The sequence below is a fragment of the Miniopterus natalensis genome, chromosome 10 (genome assembly GCF_054644295.1).
Source record: "Miniopterus natalensis isolate mMinNat1 chromosome 10, mMinNat1.hap1, whole genome shotgun sequence".
Classification (NCBI taxonomy): Eukaryota; Metazoa; Chordata; class Mammalia; order Chiroptera; family Miniopteridae; genus Miniopterus; species Miniopterus natalensis.
Window position 1 is genome coordinate 59760746 of NC_142090.1, and position 17810 is coordinate 59778555.

The window sequence follows — 17810 nt, forward strand, 5'->3', positions numbered from 1 at the left end:
TTTTGAAAAAGTTCTCCAGATCTCAGGAGACCAGCAAACTTGGATGCTATCGCATAATGTGAAGAACCTACAAATCGCTCCTGTTCCCCTTCATTAGTCCATTGCAGTTCTCATGTAATCTCATTTTTCCATTTCATGCTTTCCAGATCTGAAAATCTTTCCAATGGTGGCATTTATGTATTCTAATGATATTTAATTAGTTGCCTTTTATCCAGCCTTAGCCTCTCTCTCTCCCAAACTATATTAAAAATCAATGATGGTAACCATTCTAATGATCTGATGTGATGTTGGATGGTTCAGGTCTGATTCCCAGAATAATGAGAAGAAAGAAAACAACAACAACCAAGAATAATCAATAAAAGGCTATGATCCTTTCTTGCCCTATATTTCTTTGCTGTGCCTCCCAAACTTATACAATATAGACTGACGGTTGTATGTGGTTTTTGTGTATTATCAAGGGTATGAGAGCTATGCCACCGAGTTTGTAGTCAGGTTGAAGACTGAAGATGGTTACACTGACAAAGATAATAACCTTAACGTTTTTGCACAGGGTTTTCTAACGTATGCTTTTGGATTATCTCCCCCCCGCCTGCAGTGCCTGCCAGATGAGATGATCTTGGCTCATGACTGAAATGAAAAAGACCATGGAATGAGCAGGAGACGAGATGAATGAATGAAAAGATGAAGAATATATTTCTTTAGAAAAATATGCAAATATACACCGTTTTGCTTATCACATATGATGTATTGATTTATACATATACATAGCATAAGCATTTCACAATTTTGGCACTATGTGCAATTCTAAAATAAGCTATTTTGTTTTCTTCGGCCCCTACTATATTAGCTCAATAACATCTGGAATATTTTAGCAATATATTATCACATTTGTACTAGAGCTGCCTGAAATAGACTTTCTATGTTTGTAAACAAAAATAGAAACACTATTACATAAACACTGTGATTGAAAAAATACCCTCTTTATAACTCTTCCCTTACCTTCAGTAAAGGAGACTTAAGCTACTTCAGTATCCAAAATATTTCTCTGAAAGAATATAATTTCTTGGGGAGTACACTTTATACGTAACCAGAACAAATTAACTTTTTTTGTCTTTCCATAACTAAGTCATTTTTAAAGGCAGTGGCATAAGGTGTCATAGATGAGACTTGAGATTTGTAGGGTTTCAATGTATCTCCTCATTTAGCACACAAATTAAATAATGATACCCCTGATTACTGTCCTGAATTCACAAATTAATTTCAAGTGCCAGTAATGATACTGGTTTGTTCTGGGATTTTTGAAGTTGTTTTATACTGAGGAAGTAAAGAGAGACACGGGAATATCATTTTGGGCTTCAATGAGAAGCTACTTCTATTGCAAATAAATCGGTATATGGTTAAATTTGTAGTGGTTACATATTTTTTTCCTCCTCTGGTTTTGCTAATCATAGCAAATAGAGGTCAACTACACACTGATTTCTAATCAGCCATACTGAGTCTTCCAGGAAAAGACAGAGATCTTGTTAAGCTATGAAGCTGGGTGGAGGCAGTTACATAATGGACTTATATGATGAGTCCTTGAATTACCAGTCTTAAATTTATCTTACTGCTAGATAGCACCCAAGGGCAAGAGGTAATCGGCTTTATAAACTTTGGAGTGGTTTGCTTTATAAATCCTAGAGCTTAGGAAAGTAGAAAACTCTCTTTAAAGAGAATATTCTCTTCCACTAGGAATTCTACTTTTGGCAGTTTTGTGAAAAATTTAGCAAAGAATTTTTCATGACCTCCCAATTTGTAAATGTCAGCAAACAAAGCACATTCAATACGAAGGCCAATTCCTTACAAAAGTTAGTGGACAGGATTATCCAAAACCAGGCTGAGCACACAATACATATAAACCAATTCACAAATTGGCCCATCTAAGGTTTCGAGCAAACTGACTCAAAATTTTGTTTTTTCATTCAAAGCATTGCATCTTCCTGCCAAGTGCAGGTCTTTGCCCTACATTCGTAATCATCTCTATATTAGAAAGCCGCTTTGTCTGGTAGAGGTCATGTTGCAATTTGAGTGGTTTACACTGTGTGGATGGTAAAACATCTGAGTCACATCAGAATTGATTGAAATAAAAAGATTAAAAATCAGATCCATAGCCAAATACAGAAATATTCTAATTCAAATTTTAGAGTTAAAAATAAAAATCTTGACAGTGATTTTGATTTTTAAAGGTAGAAATGGCTCAAGATTAACAAGGAGCACCCTGTATCTGAACTAGGTCAATTTAATTGTGTTTTTCTTGGACACTCTGCTTGCATTACACCTGCATTTCAGCACTGGATGAAAGATGGAATTTACAAGTGTTGGCAGTGGGAGACTCCATTCCTTAGACCGTCTCCCATAGCAATAGTACCAAGAAGAACATTCTTCAGATTCACTATGGACAAAATCACTTAATAATTCTTCACAAATGATATGTCTGGCTCCTGGGAGGATGGTGATCACTTTAAAAGCATGGTTGGACTTTCTCCCAGGACATGGAGGCTCAGAGATCATGATGTTGTACTTGCTTCACATTTAAGCGCATGACTCCTGCTCGATGACTTCCATAGGGATGGCCTCGGGAACCTCCTCGCCCAGGTTGATGGCGACTTCGGCGTCGTCGTTCTTCGGCGCCTGATGGCAGATGTACACGGGGAGGCCACCTTCCTTGCCATCAGATGCAGCTGCGGCCATGGCCATGAGCATATTGTTGTAATCGGAGCGCACGTCGTGGGCGCCGCCGTTGGGGCGCCGCCGGTAGTTGCGGTTGGGGCTCCCGAAGCGCTGCTCCCATCGGATTTTAAGAAGATTCCACTGGCGCTTTAAGGTGGTTTGGACCTGGAAGAGAAAGGGGAGTCTTGTTTCCATATAATTGTCAGAAAGGGCATGAGCGAGCTCAGGAGCACAATCCTTGGAACTTATCAGAGGTTCAAGGCTGCTGGTTGGGTTGAAATTCTGATCTAAGGGCTGGGTGGCACATGCTCTGGCTGTGCAGAGGGGAATCTGCAGATTGGAGCGGGGAGCACATCTCTCCAAACTTGCCTAAGCTACCAAGGGCAGGGTTGCTTGCTACTGGGCAAAGGTTTCTTCTTTAGCTCTTTAAGTCCAATGAATTAAATTAGATTTGGTTTCACACTCAGTAGATGGCATACATATCATGTTAGGGAGAAAGAGGTGGAAAAGAGTTCATCTGCTACCACCTCTGACAAGACAGAAGCTTTTGTCTGAATCTCTGCATTATTGGTGATGAAAATATATATGTAAGCCATAGCACAGTTGTGGGTTTTATGATAATGCTGCTGATTTTTCCTTTACCAGACATGGCTGGAGATGGTGGAGTGTGCCGGGTAGAAGGCTGGTGAACAGAGTCACAGTCTGTTCAGAGTAAAATGATCTCTTTCTGTTGAAAGATTGCTAATACGAACTTATCAAACTTGCTTTATAAGTATGATAAACTGTATATAAAACACAAGAGGAGGATAAGATGCTAAAGTCAGGAAGCTCTAAATATGAAAACTACAACCACCACAACGGAAAACACTACCACAGGCAGTACATTTGTTTGTCTAGCTCGATTTTTACACAACCGGATGAAATTTAATAGTTAAGTCCATCCTTCTTGTCTCCTAAACTCCTTCCTTTTCTCTGTAGATGACCAAAACTAAAAAAGAAGAGGTTATTGCTACAATATCTACTCTATATTTCTGAGAGATTCTATTGCCCAGTATATAGGACAAAATATCCAAAATATCTGCATTGGTTTAGTAATACATCCTCTATCTTGCTGCCAAACTTGAATATAACACTTAAACATTGCGGGGCACACGAAGGGGAGTCTGGAAATAAGATGGCATGAGATGAAGCATGTAATGAGTTGACTGTGGAGAGCCATTTTATCTATTCATATTTGTATAAATCTGAAAGGAGATATAAACAATAGCTCAGTCTACTCATATCATAAAACTATATGCATGGCTGAGGTTATGTAATGTGTCTGCAGCAAGACAGCTGGAATGTGGCAGAGCCACAATTCCAGGGGAAATCCGTGGCTTCTGACCATGCCGCTCATTATCCACAGTAGAGAGCTGACCATTAAGTTTAGAACTGAAGTGAAAACAGGACTTGTTTCTTGTGGTCATGGCACAGGCAGGATGACAGTACCAAGTGTTTGAGCGTATGTTCCAAGGACTGCTCTTTGGATTTGAGTCCCAGTTTGTTTGGTCTTTGTTTTTTTCTTTAACTTAGAGTGTTCTTTACATAAAAGGAATCATATACTAATTTAAAGGGCTACTGGTAAGATTTACTGAGGTTATTTAAATCATCCAGAGTGGTGTTGGTGCATAACAGCAGTAATCCCCTTCTTTTCCCCCTGTTGAGGAATCAGGAAACATACTGGTTCCGCATATTTTAGGGGAAGCAATATCCCCAGACAAAGTTAACTGATAGTTTCCACAAATTCAGCATTTGTCAAATACCAACATTGTCCTTATAACTAAAACCCGAACAGATATTTAGAAGTATCCAAGGTAGACAGTTATGTTTAGGTGAGTTTGTAAAAGAACCCAGTAGAACTAAAAAAGGAAGTCTTTGCTTCTCACCTGTCCTTTTAAAAGAATCCCCATTGGAGCACGGTGCATAGCAATTAAGTACCCAGCCCAGCATAAGGCCAAGGGTTTGAAGTCTACTTTAATTTTTAAAATGATTACTAGAGCCTGGCCAGGCGTGGCTCAGCAGTTGAGCGTCAACCTAGGATCCGGGCAATCGGGGTTCGATTCCCAGTAAGGGCACATGCCCGGGTTGAGGGTTTGATCCCCAGTCGGGGGCGTGCAGGAGGCAGCCGATCAATGACTCTCTCATTATTGATGTTTCTATCTCTCTCTGCCTCTCTCCTCTCCTCTCTCTGAAATCAATAAAGATATATTTAAAAAATAAATAAATAAAATAAAATTATTACTAGAGAAATGTTCATAGCCCTCTATAACTGTATTCCAAACTTATAACCTATCCTTTTGTGTGGAGATGGCAATCTGCTTTAATTTGTAAACCACGCATATTAGAACAGGCCCTTAGCGGTTTGTTTTTAATAATTACCCTTTAATAAGGGCAATTATTTCCTACAATGCCACAGATTGAGACTGATTCTGCTTTGATCCAGGAATAAGGACATTAAATCTGGAGGGGAAAAAAAGATTTTTGTTGCTCCTGAAGCATCAGAAATGTTAGGAGTTGCCAAGGGGGATAGATAGTATAACATACCAAGTTTTGAATTACTATATAAACTCATCACTCATTATAAAAGCAATTAATACAGGTCACTTTAGAGTTTTCCCTGATTATTTCAATTTATTTATGGACAACTTTAAAAAATACAGCCCTAGTCTGATGGTTTGGAGACATAATTATTACACCTGGCTCTATTAATAACCCGCTGTGTATGGTTGGTCTATTTGGGCCTAAGATTTTATATATTTATAAAAAGGAAAATAGGGTTGGAATTGAATACTTTTGTTTTGGCCTTTGATTTCCTGGAAAGTTCTCCATAAGCTGCAGTTATGTACTTGAATGGAAGGCAGGGTTTATACCAGGAGTTTTGATCCAATGAATGAAAATATTTTAAGGTCCGCTCCTTCCCTCCTTCACTTTCTGCCACCACAACTCAACAGATTGCAAAATGAATTTCAGATTAGAAATAGTGATTTTTAAAAACAGTTTAAATACACTTAAAAAGTTAAAAAGTAATCACATGCTTTAAATGTTTTTATAAGACTTTTGGAAGCTGGGTCCCTATTATATCTTATTAATTAAGAGCTAAAGGATAGGGATACTTCTGAATATTATTCACAAAGTTGGCACTGATATTTTTTCCCACCTTTTCAAAGGACATGTCAACAATAGCTCTGCTGGTCTTTATCTTACAGATTTTTTGTTGTTGTTAATCTTCACCCAAGGATATTTTTTCCATTGATTCTTTTTTTTTTTTAAACTATTTTTTTTTTTTTTTAATATATCTTTATTGATTTCAGAGAGAGGAAAGGAGAGGGAGAGAGAGAGATAGAAACATCAATGATGAGAGAGTCATTGATCAAGCCCACAACCTGGGCATGTGCCCTGACCGGGAATCGAACCCCAATCGCCTGGATCCTAGGCCGACGCTCAACCCCTGAGCTACGCCCGCCGGTCTCCACTGATTCTTTTAGAGAAAGTGGAAGGGAGGGAGGAAGGGGGAGAGAGAAAGAGAAACATTGATGTGTGAGTGACACACTGACCAGAGCCAGGGATTGAACCTGCAACCCAGGTATGTGCCCTTGACTGGGAATTGAACACGAGATCCTTTGGTACTCGGGCTGATGCTCTAACCACTGAGAAACCCCATCAGAATTTATAAGGTCTTTACTTTGAGGTAATTGGTTATTTGATGATAACAAGGTCAGGGCTTTCTAATTCCCTTTCACGACCTACTTCCCTATGTTTGGAAAGGTTGTCTTGTTTAAAAGACAACAATTAATAGGTATCATCTATTGTAAGGTAAATATTTTTGAAAATATTTAATGACTGTGTTTCTTAAATAACAGTCCCCTGCATCTCCCCCATTCATTAAGTCAAGGCCATTCAATCCTTGGAGGACAGATTAGATTTTGTCTAGAGTAGTGCTCTTGAGAACTTTTAGAAATGCAAATTCTCAGGCCCCATCCCTGTTCTACTGAATAGGAGACTGCTAATTAAAACCTCTACCTTCCTTGTACAACTGACATATTAGCCCGCTAGGTCTCTGCTGACACTTAATATTCAACCAGGCAAAGCCCAACCACAGCCCAGTCTCAGACGCAGCTGGAAACCACTCCTAGCATGTATGAGTGCCTTGCCTGTGTATAATGTTGTGAGATGATATGTTCACAGAAGGCCCAGCTCAGACCCAGATACCTAAATCGATGCGGCTGTGATATTATATTTGACACAGTACACAACTTATACATTATTAGAAATGTCACACTTGTACCTTCTGCCAGCAACAAGATCTTGATTAAAATGGGGATTGTTTCTTTACTTCAAAAAACAAAGATAACATACTTGAATGAACTAGATACATCCAATTGTTAAGAGTACCTCTGGGTTTGCTTTCTTTGCCTGACACTTCGTGGGCAGCATCACCGTTAAGACACAGTAAAGATGGAAGTGTTTTTACAAATGCAAGCAATCTTCTCCTGGTTTCAAGGTGTGCCCCTCCTGAACCTTATTTTTATATTAGCCCCATATTAATGTTATTTTAGATGAAAAATATTTACTTTGTATGCCACCTGAAACAACTCAGAAGGCAAGGATATATATATATACACTCACAGAAATTGCTATAAAGATGGGGTGACTTAAGCCCTCCTTATTTATTAGTTTTTACTATTCTTTAAAAAAAAAAGGAAGAGATACTTTAATAGCTGGCAACAGAGGGTGACTTCACTTCCAGCCCAGGCCTGCGGTCTAGCCCCTAGCAATAGTAAATGCACAATGTATTTCTGTTGAATAAAGGAAGGAGCTGATGGATGAATGGGTGAAGAGAGGAACAAAATGTACCAGCTAAAAGGTAGAGTAGGAGCAACAATAATCTTGTGATATTGGGGTTGGAGGCGAGCAATTGGTCACAGAGCAGCAAAATATTACCAGTGCTCACTAAATATTGTTCCACTGAAGAAATAATAAACCGATTAAATACCAATGGATTATTAGACAATCTTTCTAATTACTAACAGAAAAATAACAGGTTGATCTCTTAATAAAATGTGATTTGCCTTGCTATAGAATTATTCTTTCTAGGAATTAATTTAATATTATGAAAAATATTTTTACATGGAAAGTTATATGGCATAAAACTACAGAAAGTTTACTAACGAAGAGTTAGGAGAAATCACAGGTATAATACAGGGCAGTGGGGGATTTAGTTCATTCAATTCAGCGTCAGGAAATCTGGGTTTTAGTCGTGGTGATGCAACTACGATCATGACATTGGGCAGGTCACGTGATGTTTCTGGAGTTTAGATTTCTCTCCTGAAAGAAGGCAGGTTTCAAATCATGTTCCCTGAAACCCTGGGAGTTCTTCGGTATAAATTTAAGCAGCTCCACTTTTATGTTTTGCAAACTGGGCTCCCAGGCAAGGTTTCATCAGAAGAAAGGGAACTCTGGCTAAAGACCCCTGAAAACACTGGCCATAAGCATCTCTAGATTTAAATATTCAGATAATAAATTAATTCTTTGAGAATCCTTTTGGAGTCTTAACTTCAGGGTGATTTTCAAAATGCTGACTAAGTGACAGGACACTGGCACCAAAGCAACTGAAAAGGAGGCAGCGAGCCAGTGCAGACAGGCTGGACACTGGCTCTGCCCTCGTGAGGAGCTGGGTTTTTTCAGGGAACGGGGCATGACCTCTCTTGCTATGGGAATCCAGAGCAGCTTTCACTATGCTACTCAGGGTGCAGTCCAAGCAAATCAGGACTTAGCTGTCTGTCCGAATAATATCTGCAAGCGTGGAAAGGATTCAGCTTGCACTGGTAGAAAAACACTACCCTGCCAGTCAGGGAATCCTGTAAGGAAAACTCTAGAAGTGAGGCCAAGGGGAAGAGGCCCTTTGCAAACTGTAAAGTGCTGGCTTCATTTATGAGCGGGAGTATAATGTGAAAGGCATGCTTACGTTGTTGTTGTAGAAGCAGTAAATCACCGCAACGAAGAATCCCTGTAAAGAGAAGGAAGGACAGCGTTGACGTTACTTTTGTGTGCATGACATTGTTCAGCCATCAACACAAAGAGACAACCTGGAGAGGAGCGTTTTGCCATTGTCATAGCAGGTCAAGGCTCGATGAAAAAGCCACTCCCTCTCGGATTCAGTGCTTCACTACAAGAATATCCCATTAGAATGATAATTTTCTTGCTAGAATAATTCTATTGTTTGTTTAAAAGGGAGCTCTGGTCCACCTGGTTAATAGAGTGTTGCCTTGAACATGGGAGATTTATAGCAGAATGTGCTGATTCGAGTGGATTTGAAAATAATTTTTTGGTACTTAAAAATTTTTAAAACTGAGCTCTTGTAGGGTTTAGTAGAGACAACTTTGCAAGCACGAGTGTTGCAGTGCCTGGCTGTGGGCCTGACTGTGCCCGTGTCTTCATGGTGAGCTAGTGCAGTGCTGGACCCACAGCCAAGTTCATCTCTTAAATAAGGACACGGACCAAGTGACCTCTGAGGTCTTGGTCACTGCTCAGAAGTTCTCTTATGCTTAAGCTTTAGTTATCTATAGAAATGGCCAAAGCAATGATTAAATTATTTAAATAATCTCTACACTTATTTTTAGCCCTATTAATTTTGACATCCAGTAGTAGAAAATAAAATTACTTTGAAATTTATAATGGAGACAGTAAAACTTTGGCCTATGAGCCTGCAGCAGACTCACCTCGGCCTTAGGCCCGCCCATGCCCCACCTTGCTTTCAAAATACCTAGCACTATGCTTTCAATGGGGCTACGGATCTGGGGTAGAGTAAATGAATGGAAACAGGGCAGCCATCCCCACTTTTGTGTGGCAGGCACAGGACAGCTCCTGAGAGCCACTCCCTTTTGTCCCACATAAAGACAGACCTGGATACATTTCCCTTTATAGTCACTGAACTGTGATGGATGGATTCCTGACACCCCTCTGACAAATGGAGGCGACAGAGCAGAAGCCACGAATGGCTCTGCAGATTCATTATACCTCGTGGCAAAAGGTGATTCAATGTTTACTTATGAAAGAAGGTTCTGAAAATTACTTAGCGGGAGAGTATGCCTGAGTGGGACCAGCGGAGAGCCCTGGGGTTAGCGGGAAAGCAAAAGCAACGAAGTGCCCATTTTCTTCACATTTTTGGCTGGGCCTGTTGACTTGGAGGCTGTATGTTATGAGATTTTTAGAGCTTGGGCTTTAGGGTTAGATCTCCTAACTTTGCCACTAACCAGGAAATTCAACTTTTTTATCTATAAGATAGCCATAATAATGCTTCCCTCACACGTTAAGCACTTAATAAATGGTAACTACAATGGTCTAGTTTTTATTGGACAGTGTGAGAATGCGAGCCATGCCCATTCCCTGGGGTCTGCCTAACATTGCAGGAATGGCCAAACTGGCAGATAGTCCAGGGTCCTGACCTCTCTCAACACAATCAAGGCCCTCAAATGAAGGAGCTGAAAACTGGATTCCAGTTTAAGAAGCATAGAGCTTCCAGCTCGGGGTCCAGCAGAAGCATTTCATACTGATACAAACATCTGCTTCTCTGCCCTGTGTTTTCAGGACATGAGCGACTATGTTGATAGTAACTCATTGCCATGGGTTATGCTGTTCTTCAGAACTCACCTCACTAAAGCAAAAACAAGTATGGCCCTCGAAATACTGGGGGGAGGAAGGAAGGAAAGGTCGCAAGGACGGTGGAGGCAGAAGCTCTGACCTCAGCACCGTGCAATGGCTCAGTCCCTGGACAAACATTTGTCTTCATAAAGATGTTTCTCAAAGCCCATACTCCCCAGTTTCCTTCTTCAGTTTTAGGATTCGAAAAATGAGGAAGCAGGCAGTGAGAGTCCCTCCCAGGTTCCATGTGGTCAAAAGGGTCCTTCTAATCACAGTGAGCCCCAGGAAACTAATCGTCCTGCATCAACTAGCTGAGCAAGGCGTGGAATAAACACACCGGAGGCCTCCTGACCTGGAAATGAATCAGGAAGTGCATCATGTAGTCATAGATGAGGCCAAGAATCCTGGTCTCGGGTCTCCAGGGAAAGACGACAAACTGGACTCCCAGCAGGGGCACCAGGAACAGGGTGGCCCTCACCGCCTTCAGGTACAATTGCACGTCTGGCTGATGGTTTTCCTTCATTTTCTTCACGAGCACACGGACGATGTTGAGCAGAAAGAAGAAGTTGACCTGCAAAGAGATGTTATGAATGAGCAGACCATCCAGGTCAGTACCACCAAGGGGTACCCACTTTCTTCAATTCTTTATCCAATGTGGGGAGCAGATGTCACCTACACAGGATGGGAGACTGGCTGCCTGGAAGGTCATTCAATTGCCTCAGCGTTGCTGGGCCACTGAGCACCAGTATAACCAACACCCTTTCAGACCTGAATTAACATTTCCTTTTCTCCCTAAGTGAGAAAATAATTCCCTTTACATGTAAATATATTAAGTTTAACTCTAATGAGCGTGTTTATTCTTTCTTTTGATTTTTACTTTTATAAAGGGGAAACATTTTATTATATCTTGCTTTCTTTTAGATCTTGCTTTCTTGTTTTTTTCATTATGAAGATTTTCCCCACAGCCAGGAGTACTTAATTAATAGTGAAAGGAGGACTGGGATTTTTATTTGTAAAGTTTATGTAGTAGAGACAGCTAACCCAGGTTTCTTTTTCTTTTTTTAAATAGAAGAAAATAACTTCATAGAGGTATAATGCATGTTCAATAAAAAAGAGATTTTAAGTTTATATTCGAGAAGTTTAGGTATGCCCCTGTGTAACAACTACTCCAAACAAGAAAACAGCATTTCCATCACCTCAGAAAGTTTCCTCATGCCACTTTATATCCCACAACCTCCTCATGCCACCTTAAGAAAAAAGTACATTAGATAGTATGTACTTTTTTGTGCCTGGCTTCTTTGGTTTAACGTACTATCTGTGAGATTCTTCCATGTTGTGTATATTAGCATTTCATTCTTTTTTATTGCCAAAAGTGCTCCATTATATGAATAATACCTGCTATTTGTGCATTCATTTTCCTGCTCATGGAAATAGAATGGTTTCCACAATTTCACTATTGTGAATGTACCTGCTGTGAATATTTGTATACAAGTCTTTGTGTAGACATGTGTTTTCATTTCTCTTAAATAAGTACCCAGGAGTGGAGTTGCCTGTTCACACGGTAAGTGTATGTTTAACTTTGTAAGAAGCTGCCAAACTGTTTTCCATAGAGGTGGCTTTATTTTATGTTCCCTCCAGCACTCTATGAGAATTCCATTTGCTCTTCGCCCTGCCAACACTTGGTACAGTCACTCTCTCTCATAGTAGCCATTCTGGTGGGGCACAATGGTTTTTGGCTGTGAAGATAGTTTTGAGCCGAAGTGTTTTTAGAATTTGATTGATAATTTATTTAAAAATAATTAGAATGATTTCCACTACCTGAAATAGAAATAAATGTTATTGCCCAAAAATTTCAAGAAAAGAGGACTTTAGTAATAATTGTAATAATACTTTAGTAATAATAATTGTTATGGGGCATTGTAAGTATTCAAGACCCACATTAGTGGGTCCTTGTGAGGACAGTTGGGCTCCTAGCTACATCACTACACTGAAAACAGGCAAAAGAAATAAAATTTGCATTGGAAAGGTCAGGAAAGTTAGAAGACAGTCTGGAAGACAGTCTGGATGATCAGTAACAAATGGACGCTTCCTCAATGCAGGAGCAGAACATGGTTTCCGACTCAGAAGGTTTTTATTTTTCTCTCTCTTATTTGAACAAAACACTGTGGTTAATGAGAAAAATAATATCTAAATGTTAAATGTGATGGTTTTGAGGCTGACTGACACATAGTAAACCATGGGTATAAATAAAGAGCTGGGTATAGGTTCAGGCAGTCATCCTGCCCCCAACCCAACTTCTTACTAGTCATCTAATTTTGGGTGAGTTTCCATGAGTCTTTGGGTCTAGTTTTCCTAATGAGTAAAATGTTCTGATGATGTATGTGTCTACTTTGAAGGCTGCTGTTAGAAACAGCACGGCAATGTATGTGAAGTGCATGAAATACTTTAGGTGCATGATCGCTGGTAGTTAGGCTGATGACTCATGATTTTGTTCACATGTGGATAGTCATCTGTGTTTATCTTTGGATAAAGTGGAAAAGAGTTTTGTTTGGCAGAGCCCAAGGAAAAAAACTGCAGCGGGATTTTATGGTCTCTCACTTTCTCATCAGCAACACCTTTATCATTCCTCAGCCCTTCTCTTTACCTTTAACTAGGAGAATTTAGTTATAGTATTGTTAAAAAAAAAAGAACTATATCATTGTAAGGTGTACAGAAATAAGCTTATGCGCCCCTTCCTAATTTTATTAAATAAAAATGTATTTTTTTCAAATGAAGACTTTCAAATCAAATTGTTCTTCTTATAGATCATCATTAAATTAGGTTCATTTGAAAGTTATAATATATACGCTCTATAGAATCATCTTCAAAGAAATCCCCAGAGATAACATTGTTAATAATAGATTTAAAAAGCAGTTCTTACCACCAAAGCTGCCATGACAGGGCCGTGGATGATGTAGAGCAGATGGGTGTCCACACTCAGCCAGCAGCTGGAAAAAGGGGGGGAGAATACATCAGTATGGAGGCATTTTATTTACATTTATTTATTTAACTAAAAACCACCATAGTACTTACTTGTCATTGAAGTACAGCACCCTGGTAATAGCATGGATGGTAGTTGGCACCAATGGGAACCCTAAAAATGTGAAAAAGTACAAATTACACCTGGTTTCTTGGTCAAAAGCTATATAACTACAGTTGCATGGAAAACAGTCAATTTAACACCTAAGTCAAGATATTTCCCTGATGATTTTGCACAAATTACCTTTGGTCAAACCAAGTAAAAATGTTCTCGGTTAGAATACCATGTGCTTTCAGAGAGTTTGGTTAAGAGCACCCAAATAATTGAAAGCTTTTCACATATTACCCAGTGTGATAGGTGTATTATACTAGGACTATTATACCATTGTGATGATGGTGATGCCTGGAGGCCAGAAAGCCTTTCATTGTGTGTGAACTGGGCTCTCTTATGGAGAGAAGCTGGTCACCCTGGAGGGAAGTGACCTGGGACAGCATTTGGAAGTGATGGTCTGACTGCTCCGAAAGCCTGGTTGATGTTTGCAGTATTTCTGCTTGGCTTTTGTTTTTCTGTTTATATCATGTGTACTGACTCTGTTCCCTTTCAGTAAGAACACTTCAGAGTAGCTGCAGAACCTTTACCAAGGCAGCTTAGTATTTCCTGACTAGACTTGAAGTGCTAGTGAAAACAACTTTGAATCTGTAAACAATGATAGAGATAGCTCTTATTGCATATTTTTAAAAATAAATTTTCATCTTATAGAAGTAACCTAAAGTTGCGATTTTCATGAGAAAAACAAATCTCTCTTTTTCTCAGATGTACCCATGTACAATAGAATATTATTTAATTTGGTTTATAAATCTGTAGAATGAGTTTTTAAGTTATTATTAAGTTAAGAAATGTGTCTCAGATGTAAATTCGACCTACACACTGATTTTCTGTGAATTATATGCAAAAAGAGAATGCCTGAAAATATTGAGTTTTCACCAAAGAACCACCTCACCTTCTAAACCCATGAAGCATATAATGAATAGGACCATCAATTAAATGTTTGACCTGAAATAATTTTCAGTTTGACTATTTACACCAAACATAATTGTGTTGTATCCACAGAAGTTCTAACATACTATTTTCCCACTTGGATTTAGAGAAATTCACTCTCTGGATTTATTTGGAAATGCTTTTAATTAGACAACAAGAGTGGCATATGGAGATCTCACTCCCATCCCATCATTTTGTAAAGGGGAAAAATATGTTTCTTACATGATATAAAGAGGAATATAGGCCCCTATATCTGCTAATTCCTAAGGCTCTTTGCCTTCTTCTAGACAAGATACCTCTTTTTCTGCACTTAAAAAAAAAATCCTCAACAGAGGATATGTTTATTGATTTTAGAGAGAGAGAACAGGTGAAAGAGAGAAACATTGATGTGAGAGAGAAGCATCCATCGGCTGCCTCCTGTACGCACCCAAGCTGGGGGTCAAATCCGCAACCTAGGTATGTGCCTTGGCCAGGACTCGAACCTGCAATCTTTTGGTGTAAGGGCTGACGCTCCGACCAACTGAGCCACCTGCCTGGACTCATTACATTCTTTTCGATACAGCTGAACAGCTTGTTTCTGTTTTCCTTTGGACTTTTTATGCATGTTAAGCAGGTGTCTTCATTCATCTGTCTAAGATGATGCCGAAGGGTTTTATAACCAATTCACAAAGTAACGGGATGGAAAGAGGAATATAAATTGTCCCTTCCAGGGCGCCCTCATCTCTGCTGACTGTCACAGGCAAGAATAAATGTACATTCCTTTTCTTCTGTGAAAATGTTTTGAATATGGCAGATAGATGTTCTTAAGTAGTCAAAACTGGTACAAGAAGAATGCCATAAATTTTATTTCAAAAGAAGTAAGTAAAATAGGTCAGACAGAAGTGGCATCTCTGTGTGTGTGGGGGGGTGTATGTGGTAGGCCTGGGGTGAGATGTTATTTTTGTGTCTTCAATTGGAGGCATCTGACCAGCACCAATCATTACTCTTGGGACGGTCAGAACTACTACTGGGAGAATTAAATTGTATCCATTTGATTCTTGGCATGACCACCTTTGGAAGAACAGAAATTCTTGAGAGGATGTGTTTGAGGCTGAGAAGGGCAGGGGAAGGAAAAGCTGCGCAAGGCTGGAGCTAAAAGAAAAAAACAGTAAAAGACCATTTTGATTTTTGTATTCTGACTTGTTTTGAGGACAGAGAAGAACAGGAGAACCTAGCACCTGTAGTGGGAGCAGTGGATTAGTCAGAAACCTGATTTCTAAGTTCACTGGGTGTTTAAGAAAACAGGATCCTGGGGCTGCTGCTCAGGGGAGAGTGGCACACAAGATGAGGTGGTTTGGGGTATATTCTAGATGGCTGTCCAGTTTACAAAGACTCCCCTCCCATTTTTACTCCAGACATGTTTGCGTTATGTGACAATATTCCCCTCAATGTCCCTAGCCACAGTTCATTGAGCCATGGCTAGCCCCTTAACTTTAGTTGGACTAATCAGATTCTCTTGGCCTGCTATTCAGAATTGGGACTTAAAGAGAAGCATTTAATCTGTGTAGCTGGAATAGAGAAATGTGAACTCAGGAAAGTCTGGGGTAGGTGGTATTTACCACTAGGGTTGGGGGAGCAGAGGCCTGTGATCTATGGTGTCTAGAGACCAAGAAGGGTTAAAACATGTTCAGAGGAAAGAAGAGACAAAGGTTAGAGAGTGCTCCCTGTTGTCTGGTCCCTCAGGATAAACTTTCAGTAGCCCAGCTGCGTTTTAGCCTTTGACTTCCACGAGATACTCACATTCTGGTAGTTTCCCTCTTTTTGCTTAAATTAGGACATCTTTTTCTCTGTTACTTGCAACCACAGAGTCATAGCATCATCAGTTCAGTACTGAAACACCCCAGATAGCTGCCCCTTGACCCACCATTATAGGATTATCTCATTGGGTTTGGGTTCTGTGTTTGGTTAAAATCCATGTATTCCTGTTAGGGAGAGGTGTTATGAAAACAAATGTTACCTAAGGCCAGCCCTGGGAGAGACTGTGGAAAAGACTTTGAGCTGCTTATATGACTTCCCAGACACATTCTATACAATTGGTAATAATGTCTGTTGGACAAAGGCTTAAATACAAAGGTTGTTGTTCTTAGACAGCTTTTGGATTATCCTGCATCCTCAGTAAATACTTTCTCTCTTATCAATATTTTTAGGAGCTTCCCCAAATGCTGCATGAAAGGGCAGGCTCAGCTGAAGATGCTCCACAGGCTCTGCACCAGAAGTCACAGTCATCTCGCCAGTGAATAGCAAAGGCAGTCTTGGCCCTCTGGTTAGGAATCCTCCTCTGGTATGGGAGTTTCATGGGATTTTTAAAGCATAAAGCAGCATGTGTTTTTGTCCCAGAGCCTTTTCACTCTCACCACCTCACTATCTATCTGCTCCCTTTCCACCAGAGTGAGCTAGACTGTTAGTAGCCCTGGGGGAAGGGGCACAATTCTAAAGAGTCCTCAAGGACCTTAGCACCCTGCCTTAGTCAATCTACAGAAGCAGTCACAGCTGGAGCAATCCAGCCATAGGTTTTTCAAAGTCACTGTCATGTGCTATGTCAGGTAGGCTCTACTTAGAGGCCCATGCGGTTACGTCTATTGCTCATCTAGACTCCACTTCTTGACCTTCCACTGGAGGAATTCTGCTGATGGGTTGACAGGAAGGAATGCTCTTGAGGATGGGATGTAGGACCAGGGTAAAGCACATACAGAATTCAAAATGTGGAATTCTCCTTTGCTCTTCAAATAGGTGAAAAATAAAACTGAAGAGGGCTTAATCAGGTCTCTCAATCAGGGCGTGTCTTTTGTCCATCCATTAGCTGGGTCACCTGATGACACTCATAATCATATCCCTTCATCTCCATACTGTTCATCAAGTCTGTATAAACTTGTTAAAGGGCTTCAACCAAGCTCTCTTGGAGATTGAACTCCTTCCAGCATCTGTGTCATCATTCCCTAAAGGACCTGGCCCTGACTATTCTCTAAGACCAAGACTAGAAGAAAATTATAAATAAACATACAGAGGTGAAGGTGGCTCAAGATTCAGCTGGAGGAAATACATACCCCAGCCCAAGAGATAATACCACTTCATGTGTTGCTTCTCAGCGAACACGGACACCACAATGAGTGTGTGCAGATAGATCCCTTCACAGAGCATCCAGAAATAATTGCACGACATCATGTACAGGTTGACAAAGTTCAAAACCTTGCAGCTCACCTGTCAGAAAGAAACAGAGACACTCAGTGGAAGACATGGGCAAGGATCTGACTTTGAACAGAGGATAAATGTGAAAGTGAGCCAAAGTATCTGCATTCAGCCCGCATTCAGCTTCCCCAAGCATCTG

The 17810-nt window shown here is 40.1% G+C and overlaps 1 protein-coding gene across 1 annotated transcript in view; it reads right to left on the reverse strand.

The window, feature by feature from the left end:
* Positions 1 to 926: 926 nt before the first annotated feature.
* Positions 927 to 17810, reverse strand: part of CALCR (calcitonin receptor) — an 89133-nt gene continuing 72249 nt past the window's right edge. Inside the window, exons 8-13 of the mRNA XM_016218912.2 lie at positions 17530 to 17683; positions 13462 to 13522; positions 13310 to 13376; positions 10742 to 10960; positions 8714 to 8755; positions 927 to 2874 (exon numbers count right to left, since the gene is read on the reverse strand). Of these exons, the coding sequence (XP_016074398.1) occupies positions 2572 to 2874; positions 8714 to 8755; positions 10742 to 10960; positions 13310 to 13376; positions 13462 to 13522; positions 17530 to 17683 (846 nt within the window). The 3' untranslated portion in view covers positions 927 to 2571. The remainder of the gene's footprint in view (positions 2875 to 8713; positions 8756 to 10741; positions 10961 to 13309; positions 13377 to 13461; positions 13523 to 17529; positions 17684 to 17810) is intronic.